We start from the raw sequence: 16,445 nt of genomic DNA, 5'->3' as shown, positions 1-16,445 counted from the left end.
TATTAATGCAGGTGACATAGAGAAGGTGCTGGCAGCTGTTATTAATGCAGGTGACATAGAGAAGGTGCTGGCAGCTGTTATTAATGCAGGTGACATAGAGAAGGTGCTGTCAGCTGTTATTAATGCAGGTGACATAGAGAAGGTGCTGTCAGCTGTTATTAATGCAGGTGACATAGAGAAGGTGCTAGCAACTGTTATTAATGCAGGTGACATAGAGAAGGTGCTGGCATCTGTTATTAATGCAGGTGACATAGAGAAGGTGCTGTCAGCTGTTATTAATGCAAGTGACATAGAGAAGGTGCTGGCAGCTGTTATTAATGCAAGTGACATAGAGAAGGTGCTGGCAGCTGTTATTAATGCAGGTGACATAGAGAAGGTGCTGTCAGCTGTTATTAATGCAGGTGACATAGAGAAGGTGCTGGCAGCTGTTATTAATGCAGGTGACATAGAGAAGGTGCTGGCAGCTGTTATTAATGCAGGTGACATAGAGAAGGTGCTGGCAGCTGTATGTCGATGCTTATCTTCAAACAAAGAAGAGTTTGTGTATGTGTCAGAGTGAAAGCGTGTATGTGTGTGTGTTTGAGAGAGCCTGTGTGTTCATGAGAGTGTGTGTGTGTCGGAGAGAGGGAATGTGTGTGTGTGTGTGTGTGTGTGTGTGTGTGTGTGTGCGTGCGTGCGTGCGCGTACACTCTTAATGATTTGTGTTTACATAGACATACTTCACTATGAACAGCATTACTAGTGACATGCAGTCAGAGAGGTACTGGTTAGGACCCAGCACACCACCAACCTAAACACTGTTTACATAGACATACTTCACTATGAACAGCATTACTAGTGACATGCAGTCAGAGAGGTACTGGTTAGGACCCAGCACACCACCAACCTAAACACTGTGCAACACACACAGCAGCCAGCAAACACATATTGCAAACCACAGGAGGAAGTTCCAGTTTTTCAAGTGGAGATCTCTGATATTTCTCTCCTTCCTGTTTACTCATTGTTTCCTTCATAAGAAGTTTCCAAAATGCACTCTGTATAGCGATGCGTTAAAGCAGTAGTGTTTAAAAAATATAACATTTCACTGCACCTATCTGGTCTATATGACAATAAACACATATATATTTATATATTTTTTAAACTAATTCACCCAAAGTTTCACCCATGAAATAGACAAAACCGTGGTTACAGCGTCTACTTTCAGCCACAGCCATTAGGTTCCAGAGTCAAACCACCATTTTACAAACTCTGCTTTCGCAAGATCAGATTTCTCCCCTCCCTCCCTCCCTCCCTCCCTCCCTCCCTCCCTCCCTCCCTCCCTCCCTCCCTCCGTCCCCAGTTGAGAGACACAGCAACCCGATCCAGGTGTAACTCAGGTGTAACCCGTGTAAGGCGGTGCGTCTCATCCATTGTGTCCCTCGCTATCTTTCCTTCTTCCCTCTTTCTTCCCCCTTTCTTCCCCTATAGACCCCGAACAGCAACAGTTTAGTAGAAGGACTGAAACTCTACCCCAGGAAACAGGCTCTTGGGAGTGTGTCTCAGTGCGACTTACAAGGCTTGTTTTGGTGGGTTAGGTTTCCAGTGAAGTGTGTCGATGTGAGGATGTTGTTATGGTCGTAAGTTGTGTTTGGAGTGTGTGGAATGTGTTGATGGATTGGATGGAGAATTTGTGGAACGCATAGCAAGGGTCGAGAGTGGTCTGGACTCTGGACTTTACCATTTTTGCTGCAAAATGTTTTTGTATAGAGGGGATTAGGGATATTAGTGTGTGTGTGTGTGCTGCCATGTGTGCCTGCATGAATAGCGGGGTCAAGAACCTACTGTAGCACTAAACTTATCATAGCTGCTCAGGCCCTCAACATGAAATGTTACTGTCAAGCAATTCCTTCTCGACATGCTCTTACACAGTATCTAATTGTGGGTTCCGTTGCCAACGGCATTGCTATTCTTCATGTCAAGTTGTAGAGTTGAAGTCCTGGTAACCAGTTCTGATTTGTTGAACAGTTTTTACTGCCTGAAGCTTTAAGGGAAAATTGGTCACAGGATAAAGGTTGGTTTACCCGTCTATCTACAGTTGTCGCAGTGACATCATGAACGTTCTATTGTCGTCCGACATCAAACTTGTTGTTGTCGTTACAGAAAAGTAGAAACACAAAAACGACAGGCTGCGTGACATCAGCAGCCTGGTGGTCCAAAATGTATATGTCCATCTAGCAAGCCAGGCAACTAAAAGCAACTTTTTAAACAATATCTTGGATTGTTTGTAGCTTGTTAGCTTGTTAGCTTGCTGGGTAACCGGTTCAAATAATGACCATATCATAGCTGACAACATCTTAACTTTAGTTACAGAAAATAGCTTACGGTTGTGAGTATGACGAAGTAAAAGCAGGGCATTCTACCGGAGAATTTAAGAACTTGTGCACAGGCTCAGTCAGGTAACCACGACAACGGAAACAGTCGCAGCAAAGGTCTACAGACAGTCCACCGGAGTATAAATTAAATGTTGTTTTGACCAGCGACACTTGTCGCATTCGAATTGTCTACAGATAGACCAAGTATTAACCAGTCTTAAATCACTGTCATCCCCCCCTTTTTGAGGCCATGAAAGAACAGAAATCCCTCCATCAACACACCTTCAGACATGTTATTTATTACCATCCTTTACCTCCCTCCCTCCATCCCTCCCTCCATCCCTCCCTCACCTAAAAACAAGTCAGTTCAGGAGTTAAGCCGGCCCTTTTATGCCAATTGGTCATATTTGGTATGTGCTGGTACTCCCTTGTGATTTTGGAAAAAGATAGGAGGGAAAGGAAAGAAATGAGGGACAAAGAAGTCTGGATGGTAAATCTGAAAATAAGGGCCACCTCTTTCAGAAGTATAATGATTTTGTGGATCGCTGAACACATTCTATGTACTGTAGCAGCAGACCTCGAGCCTGGTTAAACAGGACTGAGTAGTGATCGCTGTAGTTCTACAGCATTCAGTTTAACCCAGGCTAGCAGAGCCCATCTGGCCATACATACAGGTCCTGACTTTGATTATTTACCAACTAGAAGAGAGGGATAAAGAGAAGGGGCTGCGCATATTGTCTGTCTGGCCTTTGTCATGTATAGGGGTGGCAGGTAGCCTAGTGGTTAGAGCGTTGGACTAGTAACTGAAAGGTCGCGAGATCGAATCCCTGAGCTGCCAAGGTTAAAATCTGTCGTTCTGAACAAGGCAGTTAACCCACTGTTCCTAGGGCGTCATTGAAAATAAGAATTTGTTTTAACTGACTTGCTTAGGTAAATAATGGTAAAAAATAAAAAATGTGGTCTGAGTATAGTTTGCTTTGTTTACACACTGGGGGTTTGTATGAATGGAATTGTGTTTTAGTCTGTATATACCAGACAATTGGTATTTTTGTATCTCTCTCTCTCTCTGTCTCTCTCTCTCTCTCTGTGTGTGTGTGTGTGTGTGTGTGTGTGTGTGTGTGTGTGTGTGTGTGTGTGTGTGTGTGTGTGTGTGTGATTCCAAGATGAAAACATTCCATAGTGCATAAAATAGGAAGAAATCCCACTAAAGTAATGCCATTTCAACACAGGTTTAGTTTTTCATCACTTCATAATGTATAGTACAACTTCTCAATGTGGTAACAACTGCCAGTCTTCAGTTAGTCTCTGTCTATGAAACCAATGTGTTTACTGGCAAACCATTGTCCAGGGCTTTGTGGTTCAGAAGTAATCCCATTGAAACAGGAAATCAAACAAATGGAGAGAATGAAAGAAAGAAAGGAGTGGGACAATATGTGACATGAGATGAGAAGATAGAGTTGTAAGACTTTAATTCTCTCCCTCCATCCCTCCGTCCTTTCATCCCTCCATCCCTCCGTCCTTTCAGCTCTCCATCCCTCCGTCCGCCCCCACTTTCATTTGGACTCTGATTCTGAGGCTTAGCAATTGAAGCCAAATCCTTTTCTAGCTATATCCTTTTCCTCAGAAGTAATATCAAACCTCATTTCAGACGTAGGGCTACAGATGGATGTGATTTGGAGTCTGTCTGTCATAACTAGGACCCAGAGTATTCCCTGGCCATGTGACCTGACGAGGAAAAACTCCTGGCATAAAGGGTGGTTCAGACACAATATCCTGATGTACAACGAGTGAGAGGAGAGATATCTGAGCAACACATATAGTATTTAATTGAGCATTTTGACCAAGCCAATTTAGGTCTGATGATACAGATGGTATTCTTTGTAAAATAGTTGTTTGTATTGTTAAATTGTAGACTTCCTGTCTTGTGTAGAATACATGTGCACTGCTGCATCTGCCAGGTATCGTTAACATTGTCCTCACCTTAACTATTAATAAAAGGCAGAACTGTCAAATGAGGGGCCCAACGTCCTGTAGAACTTGATGAGTGAGAAACATAAACTGTGATTAGCCATTTCCTTTCATACACTCCTCTCTTTCGTTCTCTCCCTCTCTCTCTCTCTCTCTCTCTCTCTCTCTCTCTCGCTCTTGTTCTAATTTCTCTCTCTCTCTTTCTTCATAATCTCCCTCTTGCTTTCTCCTCTTTCCGTCTTTATTAAGCCTCTCGCTTTCTTTTTCTTCTCTCTCTCTTTCTCTCTTCAATCTGTCAGTCATTTGGCTACCTGCCAAGTTCAACCTGCTATGAGGCTGTTCCCCTTTAAAGAATGACCCAGAGCAGCTTACCTACCTACTGCAGTTCCAGTTCTATCAGCTGGATAAATACAGAGCTCCGGATTCCTCGTAGGCCCGTGGTTGTGTCCTAAATACCACCCTATTCCCTATTTAGTGCACTATTTTGGACTACTTTTGACCAAGGTCCATAAGGCTCTTGTCAAGTGTAGTGCACTACATAAGGAATAGGGTGCCATTTTGGATGCAGGCTCAGTGTGCCTTTCGGTCCCAGAAAAAGCTTTTAAACAAAGGTGCACTGTGCCTTGTCTGAATACCATATCATAAAATAATGATTTCATTCTAGAAGAGTAATGTCAGGTGTGTGTGTGTGTGTGTTCTACACTACAGGGTTTAGTGAGTATAATGGGTATGATAATAGCTAGATTAGCTACAGTGAATGTTAGGGGAAGGTCATTTCCTTGTGACTGACTTGACAGAGTGACATGGCAAGCTTTGTGTTACGTGTGTGTGTGTGTGTGTTATGTGATGTCACACCTTACCTGTCGTGCCCTCTTTACCATTAACCCTCAGGTATGCGCCTGACAACATTGTGAGTGACATCTGGTTTTGGTTTCCATGGCAACAACAACCTACCGACTCAAAGCAGCCCTAATGAATGGCATAGCTCTAATTTAGTTTTGACTTTAACAACAACAACAAACGTTACAATGAACAGCTGACTGATTGACTGATTGAGAAAGCAGGAAGAGCCTAGAGTTGGTTATTGAGAAGTAACTAGTACTATGAAGTAACTAAGAAGTAACTACTACTAAGAAGTAACTATTACTAAGAAGTAACTCACAAGGCTTGTTGTATCAGGTTGAGAGAGAGATTTAGATTTTATTACAATCCCCATTAGCCGGCGCCAATGGCGATAACTAGTCTTACTGGGGTCTGCTGTAAAACAAAAAATTACATTACAGACAAAACACTTTACAATTTACACACACACACACACTACGTGTTAATGTTTTAAATGTGTGTGTGTGTGTGTGTGTGTGCGTGCGCATGTGTGCGCATCTATCAGTTACACATACTGTACATGTCAGTACATACACACAAAAAGTAGGTCACATGGGGGGAGAGGCGTTGTGCCGGGAGGGATATGGCAGAGGCAGGTGTATAGAGGAAAGACTAATATGCAAATCCTAACTCTGTTACCCCTCAGCCATCCCTCCCTCTAATCTCCCCCTTCACCTTTGTTGTCCCTTAAAGACCTTGCTCTCTCTATTAAGTCAGTTCAAATGGGCTTTATTGGCATGGGAAACACATGTTTACATTGAAAGCAAGTGAAGTAAACAAAAGAGAGAATAAACAAAAAACAACACCTTCCTTTTTTTCTCTTACTCTCTCTTTACACCCTCTCTCTCTCTCCCTCTCTTCTTGATCAAGATGGATTTTGGGGGGGTTATTGCAAGTTCCAGCCGCGCCTGCCGGATCAGGCCCTGATCTCTCCTGTTATGAGGAAAAGGGGGGATGAGGAGGGAGGTAAAGGAGGGCAGGAGGCCGGAGGTTGGCCCCTTCACTACTTCACTTTAATGAAACGTCTCGGGTTTCTATCCAACTTCCAACCTCAGGAGCCATGCAGAGGGCAGGAGTGAGGGATGCAGAGAAGGAGGGAGGGAGAAACAGGAAGAGAGTAGTGCAGGGTTCACTGAGAAAGACCAAGGCAGGGAGAGTGGGAGGAACAGAGGGAGTGAAGGAGACAGAGAGAGAGAGAGAGCAATATTTTGAATGTATGGTCATGCTTGTGTGTGTGTGTGTGTGTGTGTGTGTGTGTGTGTGTGTGTGTGTGTGTGTGTGTGTGTGTGTGTGTGTGCGCGTGTAAAGTACTTGTAGTGCATTCTTGCTGACAGTAGGCTACTATAAAGTAACTCAAGGTCCCTGTACAGCTGAAACACAACCAAGGAAAATTGATTCCACGCCTGCATCTGAAATATCAACAACCTTTCATTTATCAGTCTTATCTTTGCTGAACAGAGATATGCACTGTAGGTAGCCTTGTTGTTTGCTGTAAAACCTTTAGTCTCTCCCAGTTGAGATAAGGGGGACTTTTGCCTCGCCAATTACTCTCAAAGTGTTCCCTGACCCGACTGATGGCACGTCTCACTGAGATACGCTACCTTGAAATTCACTTCTTATTAAACCTTTTTCTTCAGGAAATTGACCTTTTCCCTGGAACTGATAGGCCTATGAGTTTCAAACTTACCCTGCTATAATACCAAACTAAAAGCATGTGAGAAGAAGACGAAAGAGAATAAATATATGGGTATGTGATTGATAGTGTGAGAAAGAAACAGACAGAGACATAGAAAAAAGAAAGAGGGAGGAGAGGTCACGAGAAGGTGTAGTAGAGGTCATGGGAAGGTGTAGAAGAGGTTATGAGAAGGTGTAGTAGAGGTCATGAGAAGGTGTAGTAGCGGTCATGAGAAGGTGTAGAAGAGGTCATGAGAAGATGTAGAAGAGGTCATGAGAAGGTGTAGTAGAGGTCATGAGAAGGTGTAGTAGAGGTCATGAGAAGGTGTAGTAGAGGTCACGAAAAGGTGTAGTAGAGGTCACGAAAAGGTGTAGTAGAGGTCACGAAAAGGTGTAGTAGAGGTCACGGAAAGGTGTAGTAGAGGTCATGAGAAGGTGTAGTAGAGGTAAAGGTCATGAGAAGGTGTAGTAGAGGTCACGAGAAGGTGTATTAGAGGTCACGAGAAGGTGTAGTAGAGGTAGAGGTCACAAGAAGGTGTAGTAGAGGTAGAGGTCACGAGAAGGTGTAGTAGAGGTAGAGGTCACGAGAAGGTGTAGTAGCGGTAGAGGTCATGAGAAGGTGTAGTCGAGGTAGAGGTTACAAGAAGGTGTAGTAGAGGTTATGAGAAGGTGTAGTAGAGGTAGAGGTCATGAGAAGGTATAGTAGAGGTCACGAGAAGGTGTAGTAGAGGTAGAGGTCACGAGAAGGTGTAGAAGAGGTAGAGGTCACGAGAAGGTGTAGTAGCGGTAGAGGTCATGAGAAGGTGTAGTCGAGGTAGAGGTTACAAGAAGGTGTAGTAGAGGTTATGAGAAGGTGTAGTAGAGGTAGAGGTCATGAGAAGGTATAGTAGAGGTCACGAGAAGGTGTAGTAGAGGTAGAGGTCACGAGAAGGTGTAGAAGAGGTAGAGGTCACGAGAAGGTGTAGTAGAGGTAGAGGTCACAAGAAGGTGTAGTAGAGGTAGAGATCACGAGAAGGTGTAGTAGAGGTAGAGGTCACAAGAAGGTGTAGAAGAGGTAGAGGTCACGAGAAGGTGTAGTAGAGGTAGAGGTCACGAGAAGGTGTAGTAGAGGTAGAGGTCACAAGAAGGTGTAGTAGAGGTAGAGGTCACGAGAAGGTGTAGTAGAGGTAGAGGTCACGAGAAGGTGTAGTAGAGGTAGAGGTCACGAGAAGGTGTAGTAGAGGTAGAGGTCACGAGAAGGTGTACTAAAGGTAGAGGTCACGAGAAGGTGTAGTAGAGGTCACGAGAAGGTGTAGAAGGTGTAGTAAAGGTCATGAGAAGGTGTAGTAGAGATCACAAGAAGGTGTAGTAGAGGTTATGAGAAGGTGTGGAAGAGGTAGAGGTCATGAGAAGGTGTAGTAGAGGTCATGAGAAGGTGTAGTAGAGGTAGAGGTCATGAGAAACTGTAGTAGAGTTAGAGGTCATGAGAAGCTGTAGAAGAGGTAGAGGTCATGAGAAGCTGTAGAAGAGGTAGAGGTCATGAGAAGGTGTAGAAGAGGTAGAGGTCATGAGAAGGTGTAGTAGAGTTAGAGGTCATGAGAAGGTGTAGTAGAGGTAGAGGTCACGAGAAGGTGTAGTAGAGGTAGAGGTCACGAGAAGGTGTAGAAGGTGTAGTAGAGGTCATGAGAAGGTGTAGTAGAGGTAGAGGTCACGAGAAGGTGTAGAAGATGTTGTAGAGATAGAGGTCATGAGAAGGTGTAGAAGAGGTAGAGGTCATGAGAAGGTGTAGTAGAGGTCATGAGAAGGTGTAGAAGAGGTAGAGGTCAGTGACTACACGGTTTATCTTCTCCACTGAGATGAATCACAGAATATATCGTCCCGTTGAGCTGGTGCTACAGCTAACTACTAGCTTCTGGCACACACACACACACACACACACACACACACACACACACACACACACACACACACACACACACACACACACACACACACACACACACACACACACACACACACACACACACACACACACACACACTCGCGCGCACACAGACACACACTACACACTGGTTTTAAATTGAACCACCCCAAACCCATTTCATGCACCCTCCTTTTCCCCTCAGGCATCTCACTGGACAGCCCTAGGCCTAAGGGCCCCATGAGGTTTTACTGTGTATAGGCCTACGAGTGAGATCACTGTAAAATCGGGGTTGGATGGAGTCGCTGCTTAGACACTGATCTTAGGTCAGATTTCCATTTCCCCCTAATCGTTATGGTCAGGACTTGTGGAAAGTAAGCTGATCCTAGATCAGAGGCTTTAGTCACTTACTCGCATCTCACCACCCACCCAGAACATTATAGATTACACAGCTCAACCTGCTTTATTATTAAAACACACACACACAGCTAATCCTAGAACTCTACATTTCAGAGATAATTATTACATGCTAAATACCTCCTAAAGGTCTAGAAGGGATGTGGGAAGGCTTTAATATGTCCATACATTGTCAATACACACACTCACTCATACAGTATACTGTATATACATACTGGCTTCATGTCAAATGGCATCCTATTCTCTATCTTGTGCATTTCCTTTCCTTTGCATCCATACTGTATGTAACTGTAGCTGATGCTTAGGGTGTCTCTCCCTCTCAATGCAGTTTCAATTCAATTTAAGGGGCTTTATTGTCATGGGAAACATATGTTAACATTGCCAAAGCAAGTGAAATAGATAATAAACAAAAGTGAAATAAACAATATAAAATGAACAGTAAACATTACACTCACAAAAGTTCCAGTTCCATAAATGTCATTATGTGTGTTCTCTCTCTCTCTCTCTCTCTCTCTCTCTCTCTCTCTCTCTCTCTCTCTCTCTCTCTGTGTGTTAGTCTGTGTGACTGGGCAGGGTTTCATCATAGTGATGTTGCAGTCTCTGAGGTCATGGTTGTATGCTCTGGTTGAGGGGAATAGGGAGGGAGACCCAGTCAGAGAGGTTATGGGGTCTGTTACTGTGTTTGACTTTACTTGTTGTGTTCTCTGATGTCATGAGGGAAGTCAACAATGGGAGATTTCTTTCCTGATTGGGAAGGGGAAGTTTTTTGATGGCGTGGATTGTGTGTTTGTGCGTGCATACTGAAATTTAATAATAAGAATAATCTCACTCTGACCGCATTAAACAGCCAATAGACTTTGGCGTGTGGATATTATGCTCAGAAATAAATTATTTAATCTTGTCCAGGTTTTTGACCGCTGCTGATTCGTTACTCTGAAAATATGACCAACTTTCCTTCCCAGAAAAGTCTCAACCATAACATTTCTCTCTTTTTCTTTGTGTTTCAGATTACACAAGGACTCCACCACCATGGCGCCCTTCCTCCCCCTCCTCCTCCTCCTCTCCTCCTCTTCCTCTGTTCTCTCCAGTGACTGTCCAGAGGATTGCTCTTGTCAGGCCCAGGGTTCCATCTTCTGCATCCAGCGTCGTTCCACTGTCGTCCCCCGCGGCCTCCCTTCCTCTGTGAAACATCTCTACGTCTTCCAGAACGGCATAAATACTTTAGCCCAGGATGACTTCACAGGTAGGTAGCGTCGAGGTTAGAGAAGTGGGCCAGCAACTGGAAGGTTTCCAGTTCTAATCCCATGTGTGACAGGAAAATATTTGTTTAGGAGTGGGCCGGCAAATTGAGTGTTGCTGGATCAGTGTCCTGGATGCCATTTCCTGCTGTTGTGCCCTTGAGCAAGGCACTTGACCCCTGAACAGCTACCCTCTGCTCGATCCTTTCCAACCTCTGTATGTGTGTCTTTTTAGGGTTTGGAATAAAGTAGAACACAAGTTATTCCATTGTAAATCCATATGCACTGGAATATAAAGTAATCTTCTTCTTCTTTAGACCTGGGGGAACTGGAGATGCTGGACCTGTCCCAGAATAAACTCACGGAGGTCCCGGATGGGGTCTTTGAAACGCTATCTTCGCTGAGGAATCTCGATTTGTCCGCAAACTACATTACCCACATCTCCAAGGATAGCTTCTCCGGATTAGTGCAACTCGAGAGGCTGTATCTCCACGGCAACCTCATCAAGAGCATCCAATCGGAGGCCTTCGAGGTTCTGGAGGATCTTCTGGAACTGAAGCTCCAGGGGAACCAGTTGACCGGTCTCCCAAAGCTCCGTCTCCCCAGGCTTCTCCTCCTTGATCTCAGCTTCAACTCTCTCCCGACGCTGGGTCCCCAAGACCTCCAGACCCCCCACCTCGAGTCACTCAAAGTGGCTGCGTTGGGGCTCACCACCCTGGACTCGGATCTGATGGCCTCCCTGGGGAACCTCCATGACCTTGATGTGTCCCAGAACCAGCTGGAGGGGATGCCTGAAGCACTGAAGGCCACCCGGGGGCTGATCAGGCTCAGCCTGGCTGCCAACCCCATTGGGGAGCTCCGGAACGAGGACTTCCAGGTAAATACATTTTCTTAAAAATGTGTCAAATATTCCTGTAATTGATGGGTCGATAACACATGGCTTATTCCCTGAAACTGCTCCATGGGATTTACTATGGCAAGCCTCTGGTCCAACCTATCCAAACTGCCTGTGTTTGTATGTTTTTTAGTGGGGTTGGGATCATTTGTGAACATTGGACAATAAAGTATTCTTCTTTTTCTTCTTCTTTTCCAGAGTCTGGTGGGTCTCCAGGAGCTGGATATCAGTGGGCTGAACCTCCAGGGCTTGCCCCAAGGTTTCTTCCAGCTCTTCCCCAGGCTGGGGCACCTCACAGCGGCTGAGAATCCCTTCAACTGTCTCTGTCCTCTGGCCTGGTTCCCTGGCTGGCTGAAAGAGAAGAATGTGGATCTGGGACGCACAGAGGAGACAAGGTGCCACTTCCCACCAGTGAATGCTGGCAAGGTATTGTCTTAATTTTTTGTAATTCTAATACTAAATATATTTTATTTATTTTTCCTGTGAAAGACGTTTAGTTGCTGGCTTGTATGAAATGAGATACAAATAAAGTTTGATTTGATTTGAAGGTGCTGGCGGAGCTGGACCATCAAGATTTTGGCTGTCCACCTACGACCACTGTCATGACGAATGCCCTAGGGGAGGGGAGCACTTCTGCACCCCCCATTCCGACTACATCCCCTGGAAACACACATACCAATGCCATCCCACCACCTCCGCCATTCCCTAGTGATGAACCATCCTCAACGGAGACAGACATTGAGAGTCGTCCCCCTCCTCCAGCTTCTCCGACTTCCACTTTCAGGGACCAGGGGGATGAGGGCCACATCTGCCCGCCAAACATCTGCCTCAATGGGGGTACGTGCCGCTTCGATCCTCTGGGACAGCTTGGATGTCTCTGTCCCCGCGGAACTATGGGCCTGTACTGCGAGAATCTGAGGGAGTCGTCTAACCACAACCAGCCCCCTCTCCAAACCTCCGCCCCCGAGATTTTGGCATCCATGGTCGCCCCCATTGTAACCTCTGATCCCAATGACATCAGTTCGCGTCAGGTGACCTCCACGTCCATCCTCCTCGACCTGCACCGTTTCCTCGAGACGAGGCCGCACATCCGCGGGATTAAGCTGACCTACCGGAACCTCTCAGGGCCCGACCGGCGCCCCATGTCCCTCAGCGTCCCCGCCTCGTACCCAGAATACACCCTCCGAGGGCTCCGGCCCAACTGTACCTACTCGGTGTGCGCCAGCCCCCTGGCAGAGAGGGTGAATGGGGGTGGAGGCGGTGGAGGTAGCCCTCCCGAGGGTGGATCTTGTATGGAGGCTCGTACCGAGGGAGGTCCCCAAGCTTCGTCCTTGGAGCCCCAGGTGGATGATCAGAGCCAGCTCACCTACACCCTCATCCCAGCCTTGGCTGCTCTCGCCCTGGTCATGGGGGTGGCGGTGGTGGCCGTCCTGGTTCTTTTCCTCCGGAGGAGACGGGCTCACATGGAGCTGGAAGGGGGTGAGATGGGACCAATGGAACTGGAGGGCCTTAAGGCTTGTCTGGAGAACGGTGTGGGGAACGGGGGCACCCTACCCCACAAGGGAGCGGATATCGCCCCCTGTCGCACCTCCACCCCGACCCAGCCACAAAATGGTGGATCGTCCCATCCCCTTCCACAAAATGGTGGTTTAGAATATGACGCCCCCCTCATGCAGGGACAGGGGCACTGTCCATCGAATAATAATGTGGCATCCTTGAAGCCATCGTATTTCTAGAAACTCAGTCCGTTGTCTTAATGGATTTCTTAATATTTCTCAATGAGACTCAATGCACTCAATGACATTCAGAGCTATGGAATGGAACAGAAGGAACTACCCCTGTAGAGGGTAACGCTACGCCCCGTTATCTCTAAGTGGATGGGAGGACTCTACCATTGTGGGGCAGTGAAAGGGGGGGTGTTTTAGCTCATCCAGCGGAGTTCAAGTTGATAGAAATGTAACAAGTATTTCAACCTAAAGTGCAATCGCCATGCCAAAGGGTCTATCTTATAATCAGACTGAAAACGGAAGTGCCTTCTTGCATTGACATGATATGCTGTAATAATGATGCTTTTATTTTTGAAATGTTGATGTTTTTAAAAGAACTGCATTGAATGAGTTGCAATCCTGTTGCTGGATCAGGAGGTTGGGAGAGCAGGGTTTGTGGAGGTATGGGGAAGGCACAGAGTCAAGGTTTGGAGGAGTAGAGGTGGGGTGCAGAGGTAGAGATAGAAACATAGGTGTGTGTGTGCTCTGTAGTCTCTTCAGCACTTCCTGAAGTGAATGAGGCACCCCTCCCCACCTGCCCCCTGGGAGAACTTGCACTGAAGAGAAGAGAAACTCTCTGCAGCATTACAACCCTTCCCAGAGACTTAACCTAAGGTAGTGAAATGCTGATTCTGTAGAGATGGTACCACGGACAGAATACAGTTTTAGACGGCATTACCACCGGTCAGATTTCCCTTCATCCTGCTACACCCCCCCAACGATCTGGTATTATCAACCCCCACCAGGGTTGATCAACTTGCTGTGAAAGGCATGTGGACTAAATGAAGAGAAAAGGCAAGGAGACCCTATTCCCTTTAAGTGTGCTACTTTTGACCATTAAAATGTTGACATTTTAGTCATTTAGCAGACGCTCTTATCCAGAGTGACTTACAGTTGGTGCATTCATCTTAAGATAGCTAGGTGGGACAACCACATATCACAGTCATAGTGACTATTTTTTTCCTCAATAAAGAAGTTATCGGTCAAGTAGTCGGAAAAAACGAATGCAGTCGGAAAAGACTAGTGTTCTGGTCAAAAGTAGTGCACTGTATAGGGAATATGGTGTCACTTGGGACGTAGCCTCTGTCCTTAGTGGCGTGGTCAGTAGCTGTGATGAACGCTATTTGAAGGTTGTTGTGGTCGAGCGGGTTTCATATGATGCTTTTGTAATGTGTTTTGTATGTATTTTTTTATCATGGATTTCTCTGTTGCTGTCATGCTGTTTCTCCAGTCTTGTTGTAGTCAGAAATGTTGATGCTGTATTGAATTGTGCTGTTCCCTCGACACGGCAAAGGGTTGGGGTACATTTAATTTCAATTCAGAAAGTTTAGAATTGAAAGGGTTCATTTACTTTTAAAGATGAGTTTTGTTTTGTTAAATAGGTCATTCCAATTCACCTGAATTTACTGAATTTAGATTCAATTTACCCCTACCCAAAACGCTTCAAATTTTGATCATGTAAAAATTGTTCACCAAGTAAATGTGAATAAGAAGTGTCAGAAACAGCACAGACTCTAAACTCCCACATTCTTCTTCTTTACTGTCTAAAACCAGTCTGCCAACTACAATAGCCTGTCAAAGCTACATAAGGACATGGTTAGCTCCAGAAACCCCATCCTTGTCCCAAATGACACCCTATTCTCTTCATAGCACACTACTTATGAACAGAGTCCTATGGGCCCTGGTCAGAAGTAGTGTACTTTAGAGAATAGGGTGCCATTTGGGACGCAAACCTAGTCTCTTTTTGAACGCTCAAGCTCCAAAACTGTCCTCAAAGCTCGGTCACCGCAAACCCTGAGCCATTAAAGTGGCACACACACATGCCGAAAAAAGCACGAGAGTTCAAAGACTTTGAGAGCAATTTACTATATGTGTCGAAGGAGTGGAAACCAGTCATTTCCTTGACTTGCTACTGACTGTGGCGTTTTGAAGATATGGCTGCAGCTAGCCGATGAGATCCCCAGTAGCTTTTTATTATTTTATTCTCTCTCTTTCTATTTTTCTCTTTCTGTGTCTGTTTTTGTCTCTCTCTGCTTCTCTATATCTCTGACTCTCTCTCTCTGACTCTGTCATTCTCTCTCTCCCTGTTCCCCTCACTCTGTCTCTCTCTCTTTTTCTCTTTATTCTATTTTCTTCCTCTCGTTCTCTTTCCTTTTCTTTTTTCTCTCTCTCTTTGTTTCCTTCACCCCTCCCTTTGTCTCGGTCAACAAGGTTCTTGGCCATGTTTTCGAGCCTGTTTTGCTTGCCTGCAGCCAACTAGACTATGAAAAGTTCATACGGAATGAAAAGTTCAAACGGAATGTAAATCGCGCCGTTCTGATATATTTATCTCTGTTTCCTGTCTTGGAGAATGGGAAGTACAAATGTGTCACTATTCTATTTCTTTTTCTGTTTTCTTTCTCTCATTTTTGTTGTTGTTCTTTTCTTTTCTTGGTCCCTCTGTCTCTCTCTCTGCCTGTCTGTCTCTCTCTCTCTCTCTCTGCCTGTCTGTCTCTCTCTCTCTCTCTGCCTGACTCTCTGTCTCTCTCTCTCTGCCTGTCTCTCTGTCTCTCTCTGTTGTTGTTGTTGTAACACTTACCTTAAGGAACATGTGCCTATTTCTGTGACCTACTCTACAATCTCACTACACCAGTTTATGTCTTGGTAGATAGAAAACAGTTTCTCTCTGTGTGTGTGTGCGTGTGTGTGTGTGTGTGTGTGTGTGTGTGTGTGTGTGTGTGTGTGTGTGTGTGTGTGTGTGTGTGTGTGTGTGTGTGTGTGTGTGTGTGTGTGTGTGTGTGTGTGTGTGTGTGTGTGTGTGTGTGTGGGCAAAAAAAGGAGATTCAATATTTTAATCCAATCCAGGTATTCATCCCTATTCTCCTTCAACCATCTTATTTTCTACTGCCTGTCTTCTTTCTCTCCTTCTTTTACTGTCTTTCTTCATGCTCTCAATCATCCAACAGAAACCAAGAACCATACGCTCATATATCTATTAACTAAAACCTAAACTGAAAGAAGAAATCCTATACAGCTTTATATACTGTAGCATGAGGGACCAGACATTTTTGAAATATTTTCAACTTGCTTTGTTACGTTCTCTATTCATTTTGGGAAAGCCTTTGTCTTATTATTTTAATGTTTTGTTTTATGTAAAAAAGTGTTTATGTTTTGGATATGAAATTACATAAAAAAAGAATATGAAAAAAATATCTTGGTCATATCTTGGTCAGTGACTCTCTAGCCCTGTTTATACCTGGTTCTAACATGTGGCCTGTGTTCAGATCGTGCACACGATTACAAGAAGCATTGTGATCTGATTGTGATCAGATCTTATAAGTATAAACACAAGATCAGGTCAAGATCAGAATGAAG

The 16,445-nt window shown here is 45.0% G+C and overlaps 1 protein-coding gene across 1 annotated transcript in view; it reads left to right on the top strand.

The window, feature by feature from the left end:
* The window catches only part of LOC106564454 (vasorin), a 36,504-nt gene extending 20,420 nt beyond the window's left edge, over positions 1–16,084 (top strand). The window contains exons 2-5 of the mRNA XM_014130558.2: positions 10,200–10,435; positions 10,748–11,307; positions 11,524–11,751; positions 11,874–16,084. Of these exons, the coding sequence (XP_013986033.1) occupies positions 10,222–10,435; positions 10,748–11,307; positions 11,524–11,751; positions 11,874–13,061 (2,190 nt within the window). The 5' untranslated portion in view covers positions 10,200–10,221 and the 3' untranslated portion in view covers positions 13,062–16,084. The remainder of the gene's footprint in view (positions 1–10,199; positions 10,436–10,747; positions 11,308–11,523; positions 11,752–11,873) is intronic.
* Positions 16,085–16,445: the final 361 nt, after the last annotated feature.

Source organism: Salmo salar, chromosome ssa12 (assembly GCF_905237065.1).
Source record: "Salmo salar chromosome ssa12, Ssal_v3.1, whole genome shotgun sequence".
NCBI lineage: Eukaryota > Metazoa > Chordata > Actinopteri > Salmoniformes > Salmonidae > Salmo > Salmo salar.
Note: the sequence above shows the minus strand (reverse complement) of the source record. Positions and strands in the feature narration are given on the sequence as shown.